Here is an 18123-nt window from a genome sequence, read left to right as displayed (position 1 = left end):
CATAATTTTTTTTGCTCTTTTCTTTTTTCTACGTTTATAAATTGAATGGGAAAAGGGAAAAGCTAATTCCAAAACACCAAGTGTAACTTTGTAATATTTTAACATCTTTATTATAAAACAAACAATAAATTATCTATGGCATCATTTTGTTTACAAATTTCTAATTGATTGCTTGGTTTGCATTACATATCTCTATATTATTTCTCTGTTTTTCATCTGTCCATACTCCATTTCCAGTGAAATAATGGTTCCGTTCTAGCAAATATAATATTAAACTGAGTTTTTGTGATTTAGTTAAACATTTAGTGTTTATGTTTTCATTACATAGTGCTGGAACATTTTTACTATGTCCCTTATCCAGTTGTTCCATTGTGGATTTAATTTTATTCCAGGGATATAATAAAATTGGACAGTTCTCAAATATATCACTGGCAGAAAATTGTGTACTTAATTTATCATAGACATAGCTAATTTGTACGAGGGGTATATTTATCCAAAATGGATGTCTCTTCATAATGTTACGAACACTACTTGCACTGTATGAATGTCCTAATGACTGGGTGATACAGAATATTAAATCTTTACTTTTGCCTAATCGATCACCAGTAGATTTTTCATACACTTCGTAGTGGGCTCCACTTCCTGATAATATGTTAAGGCTCAAACATTTTTTGTTGTTGTCATATAACTTCATTATTCTTTTCAATGCTTTTGTGTTATAGTGTATAATTTTCAAAAATCTCGGATGATTGAAAAATGTTTTGAACTCTGGTATAGTTTTTGCATTTTCCAATCTCTCCCTTATAGTGGATGGACTTAATGTATATATTTGGAAACATCTCTTTTGAGCTTCATTACTTATCCCAAATTCTTCAAGTACATTTTTGATTTCCAGCATTGTTGAATATTTTTTCATCACTAATTTTGGATACAGTCTAAATACTTCTTTGATGTCAATACCACCAATAGAACAAAATTTATATATTAAATCATTCAAATTGTCTGGATCGGCTTGAAACAGATAGAGGTTAGATTTTATCTTGTGATTTGGCATTAAAACTTCTCTTTGTAATAAATTTAAAATTTTATTAATTGTTTGCAGCGGTCTATGTTTGATTGTGGGATAAGTATGCAAACCTCTTTCAAATTCTTCGCATGTCAAATCCAACATCAATTCTAAATATCTCTGTATTATTTTAAGTCTCAAAGAATATAAAGTCAAATTCTCTATATCTCCATAAACTAAAGTTGTTATTGAAGTGGGCCATTGTGTCATATAGCTGGCTAGGCTATTTTCTATATTAATGTTTGTTGATATTAATCCACTTGCTTTTAATTCTCCAATTTTTTTTTGCTTTAAAACTGTCAAATACGTGTGCAAAATATCCGGCGTTATGTTTCTTATTCCACATTCTTGTAACACCATTTGGCGAAATTTGAGTGTAATTGGTGATAAACTAAACAAGGAAAGGTTTTTAAGAATCATGTTCCTATCTAATCCTGATTGGTACAAAATGTCCACGATCTCTTTGATTTGCACTACATCCAGATTCTTCATAACAGGGTATTTTAAACTCAAATATTGGGCTTTATCTTTACTTATATTTAGATATTTACAGAGATAATTTAGGTTATTACCGTTGGTGCAATAATTAGTTGAAAATGATATAATTCCTAATAAACATGTCTCTCTGTTATAAAATCTTTTTAAAATCATACCATAACGCCTATAAAACATTTTAATATGGCATTAAATAGTATTAGTACAAAAATAAACTATGTTTTACTTCTGACATAATAAGTTATAAACACCATTTTGACAATTTAATGACATTCACTATCCACTTCCAGGACAAATGACTATAAAATGTTGTCACTTATAGCAGTTTTACAATTTTGAATTTAAAGATTATAATTATTTCTAATAACTGTGAAAGAGGTCCTTATTTTAATTAGATGCTATTTTAAAAATAGATCTTTCTGGTGTCTTTGAAGAGAATAATTAGTTACATCAAAATACAATTCGAGTAAGATTTGGCTTGACATCATTTCATTTTAATTTTTTTAGGAAGCATATAGATTAGTCAACAAAGCATTGAACACATAACTCTATTGTAATAATATTATCAACTTCACCGTATAGGCAAAAGTCAAAGTTTAGCTAGAATAGGTAACTGTTGACTTCGGTCATATCAATTGTCATTTGTCAAATATCATGTGTCACTTTTGTTTTGGAATTTTTGAAAGTGGGTGTGATTTGTAGTTGTTTAAAACATTAAAAAGTATAATCAAAGAAACCCTCACAATAATAAGAACCTTATTTAAAAATGAGTTCGAAGTCAAAGACGGGTCGTTTTGCTCTAGGTTTCTTTTCTCTTTCATCTCTTTTCATTATCATAGCATTTGTTAGTCCCTACTGGTTAGTAACGGACGGTAAACTTAAAAATCCCAAGTTTTTAAGGATTGGTAAATATATTTAAATTCAGATAATTGGAATACAGTTGACTAAGTACTATGTGCCCATCTGCTCTTTTTTACATTTACAGGTTTATGGGAGGTATGCTTTAATGGATTTGAAGAGGTCCATCATTGGTATGACACAGTTTTCAAAGGGTGCTGGTGGATTTTCGAAGAAGAATATTATATTATTCACGACATCTTATTACCAGGATTCTTTATAGCAACACAATTTTTCTTCACAGTAACAGTGTGCTGTGTATTAATATCAATTTTTCTTTCCTACTTATACATGAAAAAGGATCAAGATGATGATAATTATGTTACTCTTTTGCTGACTTTTGGGACGGTTCTTGTTATAGGAGGTATCAAAAATCATTACAATATAATTAAATTTATATAAGTTCATATTTATCTATAGTTAATATATAAAACAATTTCAGGTTTTTCTGGCCTTGTATCTGTGGCCACTTTTGGGGCAAGAGGAGATGGTAGGGACTGGATGCCTAATTGGGAACACAATGATATCGGTTGGGCATTTGCCCTGGGTGTTGTTGGTGTAATTTTCCTTTTCCCTGCTGGTATATTGTTCTTAATAGAGGCTAGAGTTCGTAAATACAAAAGATTAAATGAGATGCAAAGTAGGGAGCCCTCGGCATACACAATGCATGAAAGGAAATCTGCTTATCCAGGCCATACAGATATTTAAATATTGATATACCGTGTTTTTATCCTTGCAAAGAATTATATGAAAATAAATATTTTGTAACTAATTCCGTCCACTTCTGATGAACTTGTTTATTAAAGTTTGACTGCATTTTTAAGTGACTTTTTATAAAATATTTGAATTAAGTATTTTATACACATACTAATTTTTTTTTTTATTAGATTTAAGAATGCATTTAACAAAAGTGACTGAAGGAACATCTAACAATTATTTTGAATCTCTTGATTTTGTTTTATTTTTGTATAATTTAGTGAAGTGACTTCTATTATACATGTAAGATTTTGATATTTGTATTTAAAAGTATATTTGTTTGTAGTATTATAACATGGATATATGTATATATGTGTGAATTTACCATCTCAGTTAACTCAACAGATTGTGTCACTTGAGTTGTGCTTTGTACTTTTATACACTATATTTTAGGTAATTTCTGTGGGTTTCTTTTTATCCCTCTAACAGTGTTAAGTAATTACAAGTACTTGATTATGATACAAATTACTTTTGTAATAAATTGTCGAGAGTGAATTAAACTTTTTAATGTTTGAAGATTTTTTTATTTATTATCTGAATTGGATTGTAATGGAATCTAAAGGGACATGAATTAACTATTCACCAAGCAATATTGATGTTATACAATGTATCAATTAGTCACTTTGGTGAATCTAGAATAAGTTGGCATTATTTACTGAAATATCGTCGAAAGTTAAATTGTTTCTTTATAATGACTTATGATTTGCATGCCATTTAAACTTAGTAGTAGAACTTTTCGTCCTTTTGTTCCAACTAATGTTAATTTCCACTAATTTGTGCAAGTACAAGAGGTATTTGTGTTTTTTGATCAGTAATTTAAATATATATTACGCTCAGTAACGTGCGCCTATTATCTAAATAATAGTTCCTATTTAAAATGCGTTCCATATAGGTACATACATGAAAAACTAAATGAATCATTTGAAATTAGTTTCATATTGTTTCCAATTTTAATTGAAATATTTCCGAAATTTAATTGTTTCGTAAGTTTGTAGTCAAATGCGCAAAACTAAAAATAACATTCACTTGCCTCGTAGTTACACAAAATCCAACCACACTTTTCTATACATCTATCAATCTATTTTTTTTTTCAACTTTTTTAATACCATTAATTAAAGTGTATATATCACTTTTTATTTTTTTTATTTTAAAAGCAAAAAGATAGCGTTCTGTCGTCATAATACATAGCTTAATCTAAAAACTGTGTATCCAAGTTTCTGTACATTTAATGCCTTCAAAATCCTTTGATATGTCAAACTTACGAGGTACAGTTTCTTTACTAAGTAAGGCATCTCTAGCTGCTTGAAATCCAAAAGAAATAAGTGAATCCTCTTCCAACCCCAAAAAAACCCCGTGTAGATATCCGCTCGCAAAACAATCTCCTGCTCCAGAAACATTTTCAATAGTATTTATAATTTCCCCGGAATAACTTCGAACCTGTAACTGAGTAGGAGCATCTTTCAGACGCTTCATGGTGATAACACCCTTAGATCCTCTTGTGATTATCAAATGGTTAACCACGTTCGAAACAATGGCCCCTAAAGAACATATTTCTTCTACTTCAGATTGGTAGTCCAACTTACTATGGGGATTAATAAAATTAGCCATCGCTCTTAGTTCTAATATGTTAGGTGAAGCAAACGATATCTGAAAACTTCCTTTTAAGGGTTTGATTGCCTTTCGTCTGTCCGTGGGCTCAAAGAAAACTGTAACAAAGAGAAAGAAATAACTTTATTTGATATAATTTTTTTAAAAGTTCCTATGAGTAAACTTAAAAGGACACTATAAAAAAAAATTATATCATAAAATCCATGTTGCGGATAAATTGTGTTTTTTGTAATGCTGTTGAAAATGTTTATATTATTAAAATTTTGCTATGTATTATGTCCCACAAACAAATCTGCTATTTATTTGAGGTATATGTTTGTTTTTAAATCGTTATATGATTATCTTACTGTTATAATTACAATTATATCTGTATGTAGAGAGTATATGCTAGTTGCGTTAAAATATAACTATATATACTATAACTACATACATTAAACTATATCTTACAATTGAATCTTGAAGACCTACTCGAAGTAAACTTGTACAATTTATGGTTATTTTATATTTATTAACGTAATGTTCAGCAAAATTATAATAATGAGTTTATATAATTCACAAGTTGCGATTTTGAATTTTGGATTAAAGAATATTTTTATTTTTGAAGGAAATATATACATATTAACTATGTTCTTCAGTACGCATTTATATTCTTTGCTTATGATAAAACACAAAGAGTTGAGTACTATTAAAATTGTTATTATTATTTTTTTTATATGAATACAGGATTCAATTTTTTTTAAATAACACCTAATATCCATAACATGTAACTTATGTTATCTGTTAATCAACTTGACATTAAATGTTATTGACAGCCAACCAACGGCAATTCAACTGTCACAATGTTCATTCATAATTACGATTGTTGACTCCACCCTACACTATGCCAAGTACAAACAACAATGTAATTATTGAAATAAATATATGCAATTCGGTAATATAAAATAATAAACTTAGTTCTTGTTATTTAAATTGATCATTATTTGAGAGTGCTACATATATCTTAAGTTTGACGTTTTTTTTAAATCTACTACTTTTTTTTGTTTCATCAAAGTTTTTCGTAGTTTCAATATTAATTTGTTTCAATATAATTTAAAGAAGTTTTAATTTCAAGAAGGTAAGATATTCTTCATTTAAATTATTTGTAAATAAACATTTTGGTCATTCATTATTTCATAGTTAACAATTCACTTGTAACTTTATGATTTACTTGTGTTTAAGGTTGTTATTACACAATATCCATGTTTTATAAATAAGAAACCTTTCTTAGAAGATCATGTAATTGTTTTTAGTTAAGAGAAACACATTTTCTTGTGCGAGATTTACCTTCAACTTTTTGGTATGATACAAACAATATATGCTTTGCTATAACATTTATGCATGCTATGTTCCTTTTGTATTTATATTTAAAAAGTCTATAGTTTTGAAAGCATCACAATAATACTATTGGATTCTAAAGACAGCTATACCTAAAAATATATTGTGATATGTGTAATGAAAACAAAGTTATAAGAGTTGCAAGAAGCAGCAATATTTGTTTAAATATTTTAGATTTAATTTTATAAGAATAGAAAAAAAGAATTTGCTAGTAAGGTGGATTCTTTCATCAACAAGATATAATGAATGATAGATTACTTAAGAAATTATAAGAGAGCCATTATTCTATTATTAATACAATTTATATATATATATAGTAATACTAGGATCATAATGTGTAACTATAATTATGGGTAAACTATCTATTTGTCAATACCTATCCACACAACAACTACTTTATGTCACTATCTACATGTCTATCTAGTTTTAATAATTGCCCCGTTCTTCATTAAAAGTAATTGCATTATTATTGCTTAATTCTATGCTGTGTTTCATCAAGATGGATTTATGACAGGCATATAGAATATAGTTCTTAATAGGTTTTAATTTTTGACACAATTTTTTTTTTTAAATTGTATGGCTGAAATTGATATTTGTGGATGTATATAAATTTAAAAAAATAACTTAAGTCATTAAGATCCATGGATATGGATGCAAATCCTAATTATTTTACTAAATTATTCTCAATTACAATTAGTATTTGTCACTTTCCGACACTAGTTTAGCAACTTGTCAGTTTGATGTGACAGGATATATTATAAAATTAATAATTTAAATTTCTCTATAAATTAATAGCCTTTGTTTAATATTTCATGAATGTAGTCCTTATCCATGGAAGACGGGAAGTCAAATAAGTAATGTATATGATTCTTCCGCCTCTTTCTCCAAATTTGTTGAAGAACAAAACCTTACAAATTTCAATTGTTTTGTATGCTATACTTTAAATCCAAGTTAAACTGTAGCCAATTATTAAAAATTATGTATATATAAATATTTTTTTACAAAAACAAACATTATACAGACACAAAATGATTTTGTCCTTTAGAGTTTTTAATTAAAGGAATGTTTCCTAGTTCCCACAAGCGGACGCGTGTGAACCTCTTGCGATTGTGAATGTGTTTCAACAACACACTTGTACAATTCATTGAGTATATTGTGTAACACCTCGAATGACTTAGTCGTCTCTCATAACCTTGGTTTGTGTAAAATGGACCTCTGTTTTGGTTAGAAAACTAATGGGCTTAGCAAGGCTTTGGACTGATTTTGAAAGCCTCGTACATATAGAAGGTTAAATATTTTCGTTTGTTTAACTACTGAAATATGATCTATGTTCCGTCATATTATTTTTGAGAGGTTTTAAAACGTAAATGCATTTTTTTGTTCTGTTTAAAGCGTTTTTAAGATTACTCAATTATATCGCCTTGAGAATTAGAAGCTTAAATCAATAACTTATTGGAAATGTTTAATTAAATGTAATTAATAAAAATATTAAAAGTTAAAATCTAAAAGGTTTAGACTAATGATTTACAATTTTTAACATTATATAACAAGGTAATAATGTCTGATACCTAAACGAGATATCTTGTTAATTTTCAGTAGCAAAAAATCCTTTAGCACTTTTTTTGCTATTAAAATGATATTAATACGTGGTTCGTTGACCTCTAGATTGCTGTTTTCATATTAATGTACTATTTTTTACAGACAAAATGAGGAAAAGGAGCTTGGCCGGTAATTGTGGGATTATTGTGTTTCTGATTGCCCTTGTGACTGTGGCATTGGCATTCGGTACGCCTAGCTGGCTTGTTAGCGACTATAGGATACGAGGAGCTAAATTGGACAGGTAATCTTATGTCATTTATTATTATAATTACCTCGAGGGCAATGGTGTTAGTCATAAATCCTTGTGATGAATTTTATATGGCAAATAAACATACAGTATTTATATATGTACATATATGTAGTACTATAATAGCAATTTAAACAAATTTTTTAATATAATATATTTTATATAAAAAAAAAAACAGAAATAATTGACGTTTATATTTACCTGTAGTTAAAATGTTGATTTATTTCGAACTTATATTTAGTAAGTAATGTAGAACAAAAGAATATGTATTTGTAGGTCAGAGGCGATAAAAAAGTACCTACTTCGTTTTACTGACTACATCGTCACGACAAAAATGCTTTTTAAGAAATAATTCTTATATATAAATCTTCATCCACAAAAAAATAAGTTTGTTCAAATCCAAAATCTTCTTAACCACTGTTTTTAAGGAGGAATGGAGTTCGTCCCGTTAGGTATACATTTCTAATTCTGAAGAAGCGCAGACGAAGTCATGGGCAAAAAGTAGTCTTTATATATAAAAGAAAGTCATGTTAGTTACACTATTTACAACTCAAGAATGCCTGTAAGGGTTTGCCTGAAAATTTATAGTAGGATAACTTAGAACCATCAAAACGACATAGGATACTTTATATCCGATCGAAAAAGAAAAAAAAAGTGTTTGGTAAAATTCAAAATCTTATTTATTACCTGTAAGGAAGAACAGATTTCGACCGGTCAGCTATGCATTTCCTATTCTGAAACTAACGCAGGCGAAGTCGCGGGCAAAGACTAGTATATATATATGTACTAGGAGCCAGTCCCGGCTTCGCACGGACTCTTAACAAAAAATATAAAATAGCCAATTTAATTTTGAGAATTATTGAACTTATATTATCATAATTTTCAAATGGTACGCACGATATTAATGATTTCAAATGTAATTTACAGATACTGATGTAGGCTTGAAAACTAAGTAATTTATTCTGATAAGACTTAATACCGTATTTATGTAAATAACTTTCCAATAAACGATATAGGAATGCCAATTTTTAAAAGTTGTAAAATGGATATAGTATGATATCCTTAAGATATAGACATATGCCACGTCGAACTTTTCTGTAGACCTATATAAGATACACAATTGCACTATATATTATTTGGTTATATCTCAAAGACTTTAGGCAGCGTTTTCGTTAAAAGCTCTCAGACGGCTCATGTTTTCCCGACATCTTCAACAAATATCGTTAATGTAATTATGTACTAAAACCGTCCTCGAGAAACATGCTATCGAGTGGTGATAACTGTTTGATAATCGGTGCAGTAGTTTTTCCGTTTATCGCGGACAGACAGACAGACAGACGCGGCGAGCCGCGAGGGACTTTGTTTTATAATATGTAAGAGATTTTATAAATGATAATAAACTGTATAAATCTTTGAATATAAAATTATTTATGTATATGTAAACTTGAGAAATTATATGAATAATTTTATCTCTTTTTTCTTTATATATGCAGAGATTTTACTGTCTTATCGCGCAGTTTAAAAACGTAAAAGCTTTTTTTTTTTTACTATAATTAAAAAATAAGTCAATAAGCATAATCCATACTTGTATATACTATTTACTATTAATATTATAAATGCGAAAGTAATTCTGTCTGTCTGTCTGTTTCTCAATCATGCTAAACTACTGAACCGATTTGCACGAAATTTGGTATGGAGATATTTTGATACCCGAGAAAGGACATAGGCTACTTTTTACCCCGGGAAAATGACGCATTCCCATGGGATAGTTCAGGTGGGCCGATCGCTATTACGTCTAAACTACTGAACAGATTAAAAATGAAATTTGGTCAGGAGATAGTTTGAGACTTAAGAAAGGACAAGAGTTACTTTTGACGGCGGGAAAACAACACATTCCCATGGGAAAAATTACTTTTCTGGCCAAGGAAGGAAAAACAAAAAACATTGTATATAAAAATGTATTGCAGTAACCTATCTTCTTCTTAAAATGTGTTAACCTAACCTAACCTTAGTATGGCCTCATCCCATCTTAGCACAATAAAAGTATAAGTCACAGGTAAAAGCTATATATTACTAATTCTGAAATTTACGCGATCGAAGTCACGGGCAAAAACTAGTGAACAATAAAGCTATTTAACAATAAAATAATTAATAAAAAGTATAATGTTCCTACGAAAATATATAGTGTTTTTTTGCCTCGTTACTAGAGCGAAATCTTGTTATTATTATTGATTACAATTTTTTTTACAATACTGTCTTTATCTGAAATTATTATTATGTTTTCATTGGATTCGAATCTTGTATCTCGTATTATTTCTAACACAACTCTTATTACGATACTATTATTATGATAATATAATTATTGTTTATCATATTGTAAATTTGTACAACATTCGGTTTGTTTTTAAACGCTGTAACGAGATAATTTTGTCTTTCTTACACTAACAAAAAAGAAAGATTTTTCATTCCGCCGATTTTCCGTTATTATTGGTAAAACCAAAGGCAACAGAAATAAAAAAAAGTGAAATAATTTGTCGATATCAAATTATCTAAATACAAGCATGGACAGAAAGTGTAACGTATTCATCCCAGTTAGTTACCGGTTATTTCTCATAAGACTAAAGCCAACTACGAAGTAAAAAAAAAAACTAAAACGTCAATGAAATGTCAATGTCACATAAGCTATATTTGTTCTAAATTTCAGATTGGGCTTATGGAGTCATTGTTTCCGATCTCTAGCGGATCCATTGGACCAGTATCAAAGACGGTTCTTCGTCGGATGCCGCTGGGTGTACGACCCTTTCACTACCGGATACGATAAAATACGCGGCTATTTGTTACCAGGTTTTTATAAATTTTACTATAATCTCCAGTTATTCTCGTCACTTAAATATTTTACTAAGAATTAAGTGATTTTTACTTATTAGAGAATTATCTAAAAAAAATAATATTGCGATATCTTTATTTTATATAGTGCTCATAAACAATGCGTGTTCATTTTGAGAGCATGGTTTGTATATCAAACAACGCAGTTAATATTATTATAATAAAACTTTTAGGATAAATTAATATGTACTTATTCAGTCAGTCTGTTAAATACAATACACTTAACAAAAAATGTCATTTAAAAATTAAATTTAAAAAAAAGAGATGATCCGTCTCAGAGCTACCATGCCACAGACAGACACACACAAACATCGACGTCAGACTTTTAACACCGCTGTTTTTGAGTTTGGCACTAAAAGCAATAAGTTCTATATACCCAATTTATAATAAATGAGAAATAAGTATTAAAAATAATAATAAATAATACTAATATAGTATTTCAGAAAAATATTACACAATGATTATGTTTAAAGAAAAAATTCAAAAAACCTCGTGATTATTAAATTGATTCATAATCATTTTTCTTTCAATCCCTCAACGAGCTGTTATTATCTATTAACGTATGACACGTGACAGATCTTGTAAATAGCCTGTAATTACTCTTTAATAAATAAGATGAGCTGTTGTCCGGCGACAAAAGTTCGCATGTAATAAGAAAAACAAGAATTTAGAATTACGATGAGAACCCAAAATTTAAATTAGTATTTAAAAATTATTATAATATTTTCATTCAACGAAACGTTCATTATTTTTTTGGTTGACATTATAAAAAAAAAACATCGGTTTTTATTGTTCTTTTAAAAAAATAAGCACTAATCAAATTTGTTGCAAAGATAATTTTAACTATTCATCTGGTTTATAACAAAAATTATGGTACAAAAAGAAATTATTGAAGGATTTTTTTTAGGTTTCATGATAGCCACGCAGTTGTTCTTCACATTATGCCTCATCGGTGTCATGGTGTCTACGGTTCTTGTAATCATATTTTTCCTCTGCTGCGGCCCGAATCAGAATAGATTCGTTATGATCATAAAAACTATAGGTTATATCATGTTAGCAGCAGGTGAGAAGAATATTATTTTACTAAACACATTTCTATGTCTGATAATGGTTAACGGAAAACTTTTTTTTTTTAATCCTATATCTTCATTCATTTCAATTCAGTAATTACGAAAAATTATCAATTATAACGCATTTTAATTTACATGCTATTTGACAGATCCATAGACAAAATTAAAAAAAAATTGTCTATGCTTATATAAACAATATTTCGAAGTCATATAATAAAACTCGCAATAAATATTTAGATATTGTTACCAATTATGAAACGTGTAATCATAATATTCGGCTATAATATTTTTTTCAGGTCTAAGTGGAGGTTTGGCTGTTATAATATTTGCATGTTTCGGTAACACTGACGGCTGGATGCCAGATCATGCGAACAATTACTTCGGTGAGAGAAAAATGAAAAATATAAAATATATTAAACTCGTTACATGTTAGAATATAATACATCTAAGATTTGAAATACAATTTTTGTAGGTTTTTTTTTTGACTACTCGTCATGTAATCGTGATCACAGGCAAAGGATACGAAAGTGTCAAACATAATAAAATTTGTGTAATACAGAAAGTGCTTTTGACTACAAAAAACGTACATATCCATAAAAGATATTTATTCCTTAAATATCTTCATAGCTGATGTTAGTCTAAAAAGAGAAAAGGCACAGATAGAAAATAATATATCAGCTTTAATTGATTGTATATATAGTGTATAAGTTATGTAATAATTATAGATATATATTAATTATAATATATATCGCAGGTTGGTCGTTCGCCCTGGGCGTGGTTGGTTCTGTGGCGTGTCTCGTCACCTCCGCTCTTTTCCTCACCGAAGCGAACATTCAGATGAAGAAACGCAAACGTCTCAAGGAGTCCCAGGCCCGATTCGAACTGGAGACCGAGACTAAGGCTTAATTTTATAACGTGTGTTCGGTGCCTTATTTTAATTCCGTCCTTTTTTGTGTTCTATATTTAAGACTATGTATAAGATTTTTTGACACCTCCAATGTCTATTGAATACAGATAATGAATGTTTTGTATGAAATATATTTTATTGTAGTGTAACAAATGTGTAAAATCACAAATCATCGTCTTACTTCGTTTTATACAACGCCCTTATTATCTTCTAGGTAAATCTATTTTCTTTTTATAGATTTTCATTTTTTATAACTTAACTTTATGATTAAAGTAATCATATTTTATAATATTCTACATAAGAACTATTTTATGTTGATATGTCTAACTTTTTCCAATTCAATAATTATAGTCATACTCTTTTTAAATGAAATGTAAAATTATTTTTTTTCTTCTCAATTTATGATGTTTATGGTCGATTGTTACGTCAATGAACCATCGGAATAGTTGTTTATGTAATTAATCTTAAGTTACAATACCGAACGTAATATTGTATTAAATATCCGTCCAAAATATTACTGTTTAAGATTTATATGACTAATTGTATAATTTTAGGATTGATTTTTATTACATTTTAAATAATATATCTATGTCGTTTTAATTACAACTATATACAAGGTTTTATTTCAGGTTGCGTTATTTGTGCATTATCTTTATATATACGTATATAAAAGAAATTTGTCTTACTTTCACTATTTATAACTCAAGAACGGATGTACGGGTTTGGCCGAAAATGGGTGGGTGGGTAGGTTAGAACCAGGAGACGGACATAGAATACTTTTTTATCCCGTTTGGCCGAAAAAGAATAAAAATTACATAATAAAATCTATTTTCTTCCGGCCTTTAAGACGGAAAGGAGTTAGCCCGGTCAGCTATACATTTCTAATTCCGAAATTGACGCAGATGAAGTTGCGAGCAAAAACAAGTATTCTATATATATATATATTTACTAGTATACATAATTTTTTATCCTTCATTGGATACTTTTCATATGCCTTTAACAAAATTATTATAATCTAATTTATAAAACGATCTTTATTACAACAAATATGAAAATGAAAAGACAAAAACGTGAAATAAATTGCTTTTACTATTTGTTCAAAATTCTAGCAACAAAGTGAATACACGGAAAAACTTAAAGTATTATAGTAAATTACTTTAATTCATATAATTTATATTGTTACTATAGCAGGAAATTAGTCACAAATATTGAAAATGGTTCAGTGAAATGAAAATTTTTATACTAAATTATTAAATTTCACTCATATCAGTAGGTTATTACTTTTGGGGATATTAAACCTATACGGTTTGGTCGCTTGCTTAAAATGTATTTGAAAATTTTATAAAGTTTTATGAGTTTTCATCCGAAAAACCAAGACCTATTTGAAAAATATCAATATTTTCATTAGCTTTTAGTAAATATTGCAGAAAAAGAGTTTGAGTGGATATTAATTGTTTTAAAATATTTTCATACATATATAAAAATAAAGTTAAAAAATTATAAAACAATTGATGACAGTTGAATATGATTTTTAAACATAAATGTAACTATTTGTTATAATTATGATGGAATTAGTAAAAATATATTTGTTTTTATAAGTCTCCCTAGTCACCGAGTAGCATTCAAAATTTCTTGCTATTTAGTCTCCACTTTCCATTCATTCAATGTAAGTAACTTGACAGAACTTGACAGACCTGTCAAACCAAACAATTTAACAATTGTATCGGTATACGGTACTCAGAAGTATAAATCTGTTGGTACCTATTAATTGTCGTTATAAACAAAAATTGATTTTTATTCCAAATGCAACATTAAAGAATTAAGAATTAAGCCGAAGTAAAACAGAAAAATTAAGTGAAGCTTTAAATATTGTACAATCATGACTGCCGACGCAAATAACGAATATCCAAAAGCATCAAGTAAGCTATTATGGTATTTGTGGTCACGCCCCGCAAACGATTTTTTATTATAAAAATAGAAAGGTTTTCATTTTTGTATATATTTAATGGACATTGCTAGCTAAATTTTTGTTTATGTTATTATAGATGCAACTCTTATTGGAGCAACTATAACTTATATAGCTGGATTGTTTCTCCTGCTCTCGTTTGCTGGACCGTATTGGATACAATCGTACCCGGAGATGTTCTCCTCATTTAAACACATGGGCTTGTGGGAATATTGCTTTGATCGCTTCAGATTTCCAGCATATCAGTATGACAAGTATTTTGATGGATGCCATTATATATTTGGTTCTGTAAGTTATTAATGCTTTTAACTAGATTTTATTTTTAATATTCAAACTTATAATGTATAATGGATATTTTGAATGGTTTCCTATTTATTGAGCCGCAAGTCCTATTACATTTACAATTTATTCTGCAGTAACTTTTTAGTTTTATTAAGGTCCTATTCTATTTGCAATGTATAAATCTATTCATAATGTAATATATAATCAAATTTCAGGAGCTTTATACAATTCGTGAGTGGCTTCTTCCTGGTTGGCTGATGGCAGTTCAGTCATTTGTGACGCTGGGATTAATGTTTTCATTCACCTCTCAAGCTCTGTTAGCTTGTGTGATCATCCGCATGCCCCTCCGTACTGTACTGAGATATGAGTGGATATTTGTATCGGCAGCTTTTATTTTGGTCGCCTTATCAAGTGAGTACAATGCCATAAAAGAAAAGCTTTCCTGAACTGTTGCTGTTTTATATTAAAATTATTCAGGTGAAAATTACTAATACAAAATATTTGTTATTTTAGGTTTATTCCTGTTTCTAGCTGTGGCAATATTTGGTGGGAACTGTTACCGTCGCGACTGGCTTCTCTACCCGTCATTCAATGTTCTGTCCTGGTCTTATGCATTTGCTGTTATCGCATTCATATTGTTTGGTAATTTTATTCATATAGAAATTGTGAAGTAAATATAAATCACTTGATTTATATACAATAGCTGTAACTAATTTTGTAATCAACTAAACAGTAACCAATTAGCCTTTCTTTGTATTAAGTTCTATATTAAATATGTTGGTGTAACAATCTCATATGTTTACAGGTCTGGCAGCAATTCTTCTATTCTTAGAGTCTCGTAAATTATACGAGTTACGTTTAGAAGCAAAAAATCTTGTAGCACAGATGCAACATAGCCAGCCGGAACATGCTTTACACCAATTACGAGACCAGCTCCATCAACAGCAACTCGGCTATTACAGACATTAAACATGGAACTTTGAAGTAAATTTAATGATTTTGTATTTGTAAAGGAGTTAATTTTTTTTATTAAGCTATGAATTATGATTAATATCCCTACATAATATGAGATCTTTAATCCTTACATAACATATTTTGGTAAGAAGCACAGTGTTTAATAAATTTTACATATTACACATACATTCCTACACAATTCACATAGTCAACTTAATAATAGGATTTTGTGCTATCATAATGTGCCTTATGTATAAACATTATCTTTATGCAAATGTGAATTCTCTATTTATAAATATCTAAAGACTGTCAGCATAAAAATATGGTAACATGTATATTTAAAGACAAAGAAATATTTGAATCTCATTTGTAAACCGTCCGTCCTTACTTATATGATGCATAAGTTTTTCGGTTGTAAATGCTTGGTTTTGAGAAAATTTTTTTGTGACTTAGAAATAGTTTTCAGCATTTATTATATATTTTTTTTATTATTGTAATGTATTAATTAGTTTTTGCATTGATGTTAAAATAAGCAAATTTTTAGTTATGTATTTTAAGTTAATCTTTTGGAAGTTGTTTATTAGTTTGTATTTTGCAGCTTCGCTCCCTGATATTGTGGTTGAAATGAATATATGTCAATCATTTTTAGTGTCATGTTATTTCTTAATATAGTATTAAGTAACACATTTCGTTTCATTAGGATCTGACTCATATACCCTGACAAATTCTATAAGGGATATTATGGAATTAGTATGTTAGTGTAGACAAGTCTATTGGACATGGTAAGTATATAGAAACAATTATGGATTCTAATAAGTGTTCAATGGTGTTGAATACTTATTCTGTAAGGTCCTTTCTGGCTACGTCTACAATATGGCCTATTATAGCCTGTAAATAACACATATAAAGATATTTTTTACCTGTATGTTGCCGTTAGCCATATTAAAGCTTTTACTTGGATTTTTGAATTTTGAAGCCGTCCTTGAATTACGAGCCCGATTTTGAGAGGTGTCTCAAACGTGTTTCTAAGAGACCGGAATTTGTGTTAAGACTTTGTTAAGAGGTGAAGTTCGATGATTTAGGCGAAAAACGCCGATATTATCAAAGTCGGAATGATTTTGTATATGAAGGATGTGGAGTTTTGATCTAAAAAAGTATACAAGGTGAAAGACTGCGTTGGGTGAAGAAAAGATTTATACTAGAGCGAGTTGGGGTAAGGAGAGTTTTCCATTTAGTTTTGTTAATAGGGCATTGATATAAGACAGTTATAAAATTATATTAAATCACTTGTATTGTTATTGTAACGCAATAATAGTACTGACCTAATTAAATGACTACTCTCCTAATCTCCTTATATTTAGTTCCGAAATTTCTTATCCATAATATTCCTTTCTGTTTTTTTTTGTAAAAGAAATACGTGTTGTGTAATAATTTTATACTTAATAATTGATTTGTCATCATTTAGTAAAAATCGTAATATAAGGTTAAACTAAGTGACACGACAATTTAGCACATGTTTTGCGTAATATTTTTCTGTAATAAAATGTATTTTCGTAACAAGATGGCGTTTAATTTATTTATCTGTGTATACCTATAACAAATAAATATTTAAATATTTTTGTGGAATATCTGAAATTATCTTAATTTTATTTTATGTAAAAAATAATAATAAAAGCATTATGTTGTTAAACGTCCAATTTTTTTTTAAGAAAGGCTTAAGTACCCCTACATACGATATAATATGTTTTTAATATAGAGCGATGACATTTGTGATCTAAACATCCAAAAAACTAATTATACGGAACACAAATTTTATTATTATTATGTATTTCAAACATGAAAAAATTCAAATTTAACGTTTTTCTGCAAAATTGTATACTTGGTTATATTATACTTTTATGTATGTAATATGTGTAAACCCTAGCTTTATTTCGTGGTTGTTAAAGTCATGCATTCAAAAGTTTTAATTTAAATCCAAAGCGACCGACCTTTTGATTATCTACTTGGTTGTAATTG

General features: G+C 28.8%; 5 protein-coding genes across 6 annotated transcripts in view; 3 read left to right on the top strand and 2 right to left on the bottom strand.

The window, feature by feature from the left end:
• Positions 1 to 83: 83 nt before the first annotated feature.
• On the bottom strand, positions 84 to 1842 carry LOC116768230 (transcription termination factor 5, mitochondrial-like). Its single transcript, XM_032658906.2, has one exon. It carries the CDS (start codon positions 1736 to 1738, stop codon positions 161 to 163), a length of 1578 nt encoding a protein of 525 aa, XP_032514797.2. The 5' UTR covers positions 1739 to 1842; the 3' UTR covers positions 84 to 160.
• Positions 1843 to 2182: 340 nt separating this feature from the next.
• On the top strand, positions 2183 to 3730 carry LOC116769250 (uncharacterized). The gene is made up of 3 exons (XM_032660291.2): positions 2183 to 2466; positions 2547 to 2822; positions 2901 to 3730. Exons 1-3 carry the CDS (start codon positions 2328 to 2330, stop codon positions 3164 to 3166), a joined length of 681 nt encoding a protein of 226 aa, XP_032516182.1. The 5' UTR covers positions 2183 to 2327; the 3' UTR covers positions 3167 to 3730.
• A 610-nt stretch (positions 3731 to 4340) lies between these two features.
• LOC116769214 (uncharacterized) overlaps positions 4341 to 18123 on the bottom strand; it is an 89235-nt gene continuing 75452 nt past the window's right edge. Inside the window, exon 11 of the mRNA XM_032660256.2 lies at positions 4341 to 4920. Within this exon, the coding sequence (XP_032516147.2) occupies positions 4409 to 4920 (512 nt within the window). The 3' untranslated portion in view covers positions 4341 to 4408. The remainder of the gene's footprint in view (positions 4921 to 18123) is intronic.
• On the top strand, positions 5668 to 13490 carry LOC116769258 (uncharacterized). Of its 2 annotated transcripts, none has more exons than XM_032660301.2 (6): positions 5668 to 5936; positions 7898 to 8036; positions 10747 to 10886; positions 11836 to 11991; positions 12295 to 12381; positions 12753 to 13490. In XM_032660301.2, the coding sequence occupies exons 2-6, from the start codon at positions 7903 to 7905 to the stop codon at positions 12902 to 12904; spliced, it is 669 nt and encodes a 222-aa protein (XP_032516192.1). In that variant the 5' UTR covers positions 5668 to 5936; positions 7898 to 7902; the 3' UTR covers positions 12905 to 13490. The 2 variants fall into 2 exon arrangements, with proteins under 2 accessions (XP_032516192.1, XP_061382910.1); XM_061526926.1 differs by lacking the exon at positions 5668 to 5936 and adding an exon at positions 7134 to 7483.
• LOC116769289 (uncharacterized) lies at positions 14609 to 16803 on the top strand. The gene is made up of 5 exons (XM_061526915.1): positions 14609 to 14824; positions 14951 to 15159; positions 15369 to 15564; positions 15667 to 15795; positions 15959 to 16803. The coding sequence occupies exons 1-5, from the start codon at positions 14785 to 14787 to the stop codon at positions 16120 to 16122; spliced, it is 738 nt and encodes a 245-aa protein (XP_061382899.1). The 5' UTR covers positions 14609 to 14784; the 3' UTR covers positions 16123 to 16803.

The sequence above is a fragment of the Danaus plexippus genome (genome assembly GCF_018135715.1).
Source record: "Danaus plexippus chromosome 3 unlocalized genomic scaffold, MEX_DaPlex mxdp_30, whole genome shotgun sequence".
NCBI classification, from domain to species: domain Eukaryota; kingdom Metazoa; phylum Arthropoda; class Insecta; order Lepidoptera; family Nymphalidae; genus Danaus; species Danaus plexippus.
This window is presented reverse-complemented; position numbering and strand designations above follow the sequence as displayed.